General features: G+C 56.0%; 1 protein-coding gene across 2 annotated transcripts; it reads right to left on the bottom strand.

Moving 5' to 3' along the window:
• Positions 1-1,266: 1,266 nt before the first annotated feature.
• MVB12A (multivesicular body subunit 12A) lies at positions 1,267-5,826 on the bottom strand. 2 transcript variants are annotated; one of them, XM_041764683.1, is made up of 9 exons: positions 5,334-5,528; positions 5,147-5,245; positions 4,920-5,016; positions 3,316-3,442; positions 2,677-2,796; positions 2,496-2,602; positions 2,205-2,266; positions 1,837-1,893; positions 1,267-1,655 (listed from the first exon to the last, which is right to left on the bottom strand). In XM_041764683.1, the coding sequence occupies exons 1-9, from the start codon at positions 5,421-5,423 to the stop codon at positions 1,593-1,595; spliced, it is 822 nt and encodes a 273-aa protein (XP_041620617.1). In that variant the 5' UTR covers positions 5,424-5,528; the 3' UTR covers positions 1,267-1,592. The 2 variants fall into 2 exon arrangements, with proteins under 2 accessions (XP_041620617.1, XP_041620618.1); XM_041764684.1 differs by lacking the exon at positions 4,920-5,016 and having other exon boundaries at positions 5,334-5,826.
• Between the last annotated feature and the right edge of the window lie 407 nt (positions 5,827-6,233).

The following is a 6,233-nucleotide window of genomic DNA, read 5'->3' as shown; positions in this document are numbered from 1 at the left end:
GTCTATCTAGTAGCACATTTTGTACATTTTTGTGTTTTTGTTGGCAATTTTTCTACTTAAAAAGGCCTCTAAGTATAGTACTTGGTGCTGTCCTACTGTCTCTGAATGTAAGAAGGCTGGATGTGTCCCCTGGAGAAAATGTGTGTTAGATGAGCTTTGTTTCAGGCATGAGTTATAGTGCTGTTGGCTGAAAGTCAGTGTGAGCCAATCAGCAAGGTGTATTTTAAAAGCTGTCTTTGGGGATCCCTGGGTGGCTCAGTGGTTTAGTGCCTGCCTTCGGCCCAGGTGTGACCCTGGAGTCCGGGGATCGAGTTCCACATTGGGCTCCCTGCATGGAGCCTGCTTCTCCTTCTGCCTGTGTCTCTGCCTCTCTCTCTCTGTGTGTGTCTCTCATGGATAAATAAATAAAATCTTAAAAAAATAAATAAATAAAAGGTGTCTTAAAACACACAGAGAACAAGGTCATGTATCGATTGCCTGACAAAAATGTGACCAAAGGCTTGTAGGAAGGTACCTGGGTATTTGCTGTGGAATCCAGTACTCTCTCAGTTTTCAGGACAACATCATAGAATGCTTTGGACAAAATGTATCCATCACACAGTAGAGAAAAAAAAGACACATAGAACAGCTTTAAGATTAAGAGAGCAGGGGCAGCCCAGGTGGCTCTGGGTTCAAATCTCAGCTGTGGGGGACGCCTGGGTGGCTCAGTTGGTTAAGCATCCGACTTCGGCTCAGGTCATGATCTCAGGGTCCTGGAATCCAGCGCTGCATCGCTCTGTGCTCAGCGGGGAGTCTGCTTCTCCCTCTGCCCCTTCCCCTGCTCATGCCTGCTCGCTCCCTCTCTCTCAAATAAATAAAATCTTAAAAAAAAAAAAAAAATCAGTTGTGACCTTAGCTTCCCCTACCTCAGTTTCCCTATATGTAAGACACACAAAACTGGGGCTTCCCACCGGGGTGTGGGGGGATTAAATGAGATACTGTGGAGGTGTTGGGGATGTGATCCCCACCATATAAACGCAACAGAAACTATCATTCCTGCTATGTGCAGTGATGGAGGGGCCGACCGGGTCTTCTGTGTTCTACAGTCTCGCTCACTCACTGAGCCTGTTTACCCCTCTGCAGAATATTCTGGGAGTGGCAGCAGCTTTGCCTCCCGTCCACAATTTTGCTAACTGGGTGGATATCTGCTCCCTGGCTTGTGCTCGATGTGCGTGGCACAGACCACGAGCCACAGAGGGCCCTCGGCGGGGATCAGGACTCCAGACGGTGGGCACAGGGCAATGTTTATTGCCGGGAGGATGCCCGAGTGGCTTCCGGGCACCGGAACGTTTTGACACAAATGACTTGAAGGCACTGGTTTCCATCCAGCCCCCACCTCTGCCTTGTAGGGCCGGGGGGCGGGGCAGGCCAGAGACTCCATCACCAAGCAGACAGGTCTTGCTCCTTCTCCAGGGCTGTGGTTCCATGGATGGCTTAGTCTAGAAAGCCCTGCACCACCAAGGTTCCCAAGATGCTGCAGGGTGGGGTAGCTGCCAGTCCTGGGGTGTGTCAGGGGTGCTGGGCAGCGGGCTTTCCCTGGGGCTGACGAAGAGCTACGAGACACTGGGGGGCAGGCGTGCAGCTGCAGTCTTCTCCACCACGAAGCCGTAGTTATACTGGGGGGAGCAGGGGTGGGTAAGGAGAACACAGTGAGTGAGGGGCCATAGTAGTATCTGAGGAATGGTGAGGAGGGGAGACAATTAGGGGACTTAGCAAGAGATGGGGTGTGGCTGGGGGAGACTGGGGTGGCAAGAAAGTGGGGGTTCCCCCAGCACCCCATCCTGGCCCTGTACCCACCTCCTCCTCAATATCCGCCAGTGACTTGATGGTCAGATCGGCAAAAGCAGAGAAGGCCTGGTAGGCAGAGGCAGGTCAGTCTTGGGCAGGGACCCTACCCTGGAACCCCATTCCCCCATCCTCAGGGAGGGCCCCCCCAATATTTGCCTGATCATCCCCTCTCCCTTCCCACCATGGTCTCTTGCTACCAGCATCCAGTTGTCCCTCCTGATTTGCCATTCTGGGACTAAGACCCACCCCACCAGCTTCCAGCCTCCTCTAACCCAGGAACGCGGGCCTCTGCGCTGGGGGACTGGATCCACAGATGAACCTCTCTGCATCCTGACCCTTAGGAAGACAGACCTAAGCTCCCCACAGCAGAGACTCACCAGGGGGCCACAGCTCTTGCCCTCGAACCGGGGGTGCAGTGTGAAGGGAACACCATCCATGGCTGAGGAAAGCAGGTAAGGGTTGGGGGCTGAGATACAGGGATCTTGAAGCCTGCCTGCAGTCCACCCTAGCCAAAGAGGGTGGTAGCCCCAAACCCCTGGCTCTTCCCAGTCTTTGGAAAACTGGGGATCCCAGGACTGGTTCCAACCCCAGCCCTACACCTTCCTAGCTATAAAACCATGAGCCAGTCTTACCCCACCCGGTGCCTCAGTTTCTTGCTTGGCACTCACCTGAGATGCCATAGAGGTTGGAGGCCTCATAGATGGAGTCACTCCTCCTCAGAGTAGATGCCCGAGAGCCTAACCTGGACAGGGTCCGCTCTGGAAAGCCATCCTTGCTGGTAGAGGCAGGACAGTGTGGGTCAGGCCTAATTCCCCCCATGGCCACCCTACTCCCAAGCCTGGGACTCACCTGGGTTGAGCAGGTGGGTCCAGGGAGAGGCCCCGCATGTCCCGACTGAGAGCCCGGGGCTTGGGCACCGGCCTTGGGGCCTTGGCCTTCTTGCACCAAATGGCAAAGCCCCCCATGTCTCTAGAAGGAGAGAGAAGTAGAAAGGGGTCCTGGCCCAAAAGGATGACCCCAGTCCTTTGGGTGGTTTGCATTTTTTCTTAGCCCACACCCTGAGCAACATCCGAATTAATACTGCTGGGTCTGGTCACTGTGCTGTGCACTTCAGACATATCAACTCACTCCTCGCAAGAACCTTACAGGACTGATACAATTACTCCTGGTTTGGGGCACCGGGTGGCTCAGTGGTTGAGCGTCTGCCTTCGGCTCAGTTGTGATCCCAGGGTCTGGCAATCAAGTCCCACATCAAGCTCCCCACGGGAGCCTGCTTCTCCCTCTGCCTATGTCTCTGCCTCTCTCTGTGTGTCTCATAAATAAATAAATAAAATCTTAAAAAAAAAATTGCCCCAGTTTAACCTGTGGAAGTCGAGGCACAGTGAAGTGACTGAAGGCACTGGAGGCCTCAGGAGAGTCCCTGAGGGTCAGCAGGGCAAACATGGGAGCTGGGAGGCAAAGGAGGCCAGAAGCTGGGGGTGGCCCTACCCTACTCGCAGGTATCCAGGCACCGTCTTGGTCTTCCCACTCAGCCGCACATCAAACACAGCCATGTCTGCAGCCCCCAGTGGCACCAGCTTCACACACATGCGTTTCTTCTTGGACACAGAGGCCTCTGGGAGTGGGGGGAGTGCAAGGGAGTAAGAAGAGGGAAAAAGCAGCGAAGGGACCCAAAGGATGATACTCGCCAGGGCACTGTTTAAGGCAGCTACCCAGGGCAGCCTGGGTGTTTCAGCGGTTTAGCACTGCCTTCAGTCCAGAACGTGATCCTGGAAGTCCTGGGATCCAGTCCCACATCGGGCTCCCTGCATGGAGCCTGCTTCTCCCTCTGCCTGTGTATCTGCCTCTCTCTCTCTCTCTCTGTCTCTCATGAATAAATAAATAACATCTTTCAAAAAAAAAAAAACAAGGCAGCTACCTGGATAGCTTTAGGTCAGTAGTTAAATCATGAATGGTACAGCCATAGGAGGGGACTCCATTTAGCCCTTAGGAGCCATTGAGGCAGGCCTGGGGGGTCTGGGGGCTCAGTCAGTTAAGCATCTGCCTTTGGCTCAGGTCATGATCTCATGGTCCTGGGATCAAGCCCCACATCAGGCTCCCTGCTCAGCAGGGAGTCTGCTTCTTCCTCTGCCCCTGCCCCTGCTTGTACTTTCTCTCTCTTTCTCTCTCTCTCTCAGATAAATAAATAAAATCTTTAAAGAAAAAAAAAAAAAAAAAGAAAGAGCCATTGGGGCAGGCTTATCTTTGGTGACATGGAGAAGCCTCATGGGGTGAGCATGGGCACCTACGGCAAGGGTGGGCAGGTGTGGAATCAGACAGAACTGACTGCCCATCCTGGCTGGCCCTGCAAACATCACATGTCCTTAGTCTTCTAATCCAGGGGGCAGCAGACTCTGGCCCACAAGCCAAAAGACGTCCAAGATCCGCTTTGCAGGGCTCATGAGCTAAGAATGGTTTTCACATTTTAAAATGATGATTGGGGGAGGGGGGGCACAGACACTATCTGGCCTGCAAAGCCTAAAATATTAACTATCTGGCCCTGTACAGAAAAAGTTTGCCAACCTCGATTATCAATAGATATCACCCTGAGAGTTAAATTCACAGGACAAGACGCAGTGAGAGGCAAGGAGAGCCAGGCGGTTGGAAAGCAGAGGGTCAGGGCTGGGACGGAGCCAGAAGACAGGGTGGGGAGGGCTAAGCAGAGACCCGGGGGAGAACCAAGTATAGCTAGCCGGCAGTCTCGGGGGGCGCTCCAGACAGAGGAAACCGTGCATGCAAAAGCCTGGAAATGGAAAGGCTCGGAAATGGCTCGTGGTTCGGTGGAAGATGTAGCAGGAAGAGTAATAAAACAGGTCACAACTCTTGCTCGAGGTCAAGGCTCATTTTTGCTCAGGGCAGGGCATCTGGTCCCGCCCCAGATCAGGGCTCGACTCCTCAGCCAACCCTGTCATCACCCAGCGCATCGAGTGGGCAGTCGAGGCTCGAAAAACAAGCACCTGTCGTCCCTCCACCCTCCCTGGTCCTGCCCACAGGGACCCGAACGCGGCCCCCCGCCCCTCGCCCCCACCCCCAGCCTCGGACGCGGGCCTCACTGGAGTCCAGGGGGTCGCAGACCGGGGAAAAGCCCGGTGGGAGGGGGCTCTTGTCCACCAGGACCTGGATATCGGCCACCACATTCTCCTGCGGATTCTGAGGGGGAGGAAGGGGAGGACACAGCGACAGTCACGCTGCGGCGGGGACAGCGCGCCTGGCGGAGGGTCCCGCAAACGGACCGGGGAGTGGGCGGACCCCAGGAACGCCGAAGGGGGGCGCTCCTTACCTCGAGGCTGCCCAAAGAACTGAGGCACAGAAAGTAGCCAGACTTCTGCGCGAAGCTCTTGCCGAAGCTGGCGGGCGCCCCTTCCACGGTGCAGGAGATCTACGGCGCGGACCCGGGTCAGAGCCAGGCTGCTACCCCGACGCGGCCGCCTCTGCCCCACTCAGCCCCGGACCCCGGCGTCGCTCACCGCACTGAATCCCCGCGGCGGAGGCGCCGACGCCGACGACCAGACCAGGCCAGTCAGCGGCGCCGTGTCGGTCCCCGGTCCTGGATCCATCCTCCCAGCGGAGAGCCGAAGGCAGGGACGGCCTCGGAACTCCGAGCCGCCGACCAGAGGTCGAGTTCGGATACGAGTCTGAACTACAACTCCCAGAGGACCGTGCGAAGGCCCGGGGGAGGGGCCAAAAGGGCCATCTGCGCGTGCCCGGTAGACAGCTGGCCAATCGCATGGGAAAGTGAAGCCGCGCCTTCGCGTATCGCGCAGGCGCGCCCGTGAGCGACGTTTGCGGAAAGATGCGCGGCTCCTTTCTCACGCCCAGCAATTTCCGCCAGTGATACCCCAGCTCTCGCTCGCTCCAAGCCAGAACTACGCTCCCCACAATCCCTTGCGGTATCAGCCTCTCCGGAGACGCGCAGGGACGTTTAGGGGAGAAGTTTGAAACGGCAGTTCCAGTTCTAGGAAGTCGTCCCAAAGGGAACTTTCACGGGTTATGCAGCGGTTAGTTCAAGTAACCAGAAACAGGGACCACCGCGAGCCACGCAATCTTGCGTGACGTGAGGACTTGTTCGCGTTACCGGCGGGAGACTGACAGTGCGTTGTGTGGATGGAGGTCTCGGCTCTCGGATTCCCCCACAAATCTTCCCCCCACCCCCCCAAAGATTTACCTGGGGATCCGCGCTGGAGTGAGGACAGCCGGAAGGCAGGTAGCAAGCACAAGGCAGTCGATTAAGGACGGCACGCTCTGGAGGTGGGAGAGCGGGCAGGCCCAGAGGGGATGACAACTGACCTGAGGCTAGAGGTGTCTTTTTTTTTTTTTTTTTTTTTTAAATGTTTTTTGCGCTTAGCTAGGATGTTCTGCTACTGAGG

This window comes from Vulpes lagopus, chromosome 7 (assembly GCF_018345385.1).
Source record: "Vulpes lagopus strain Blue_001 chromosome 7, ASM1834538v1, whole genome shotgun sequence".
Lineage (NCBI taxonomy): Eukaryota > Metazoa > Chordata > Mammalia > Carnivora > Canidae > Vulpes > Vulpes lagopus.
This window is presented reverse-complemented; position numbering and strand designations above follow the sequence as displayed.

Bases quoted from the DNA above. Each gene is read 5' to 3' on its own strand.
- MVB12A (XM_041764684.1), bottom strand. From the start codon at position 5,595: ATGCGATTGGCCAGCTGTCTACCGGGCACGCGCAGATGGCCCTTTTGG. The intron at 2,797-3,315 runs GTAGGGCCACCC...CTCTCCTTCTAG, and splicing joins CCTGGATACCTGCGAGTAGG to AGACATGGGGGGCTTTGCCA. The intron at 2,267-2,495 runs GTGAGTGCCAAG...TGCTTTCCTCAG, and splicing joins CAACCTCTATGGCATCTCAG to CCATGGATGGTGTTCCCTTC.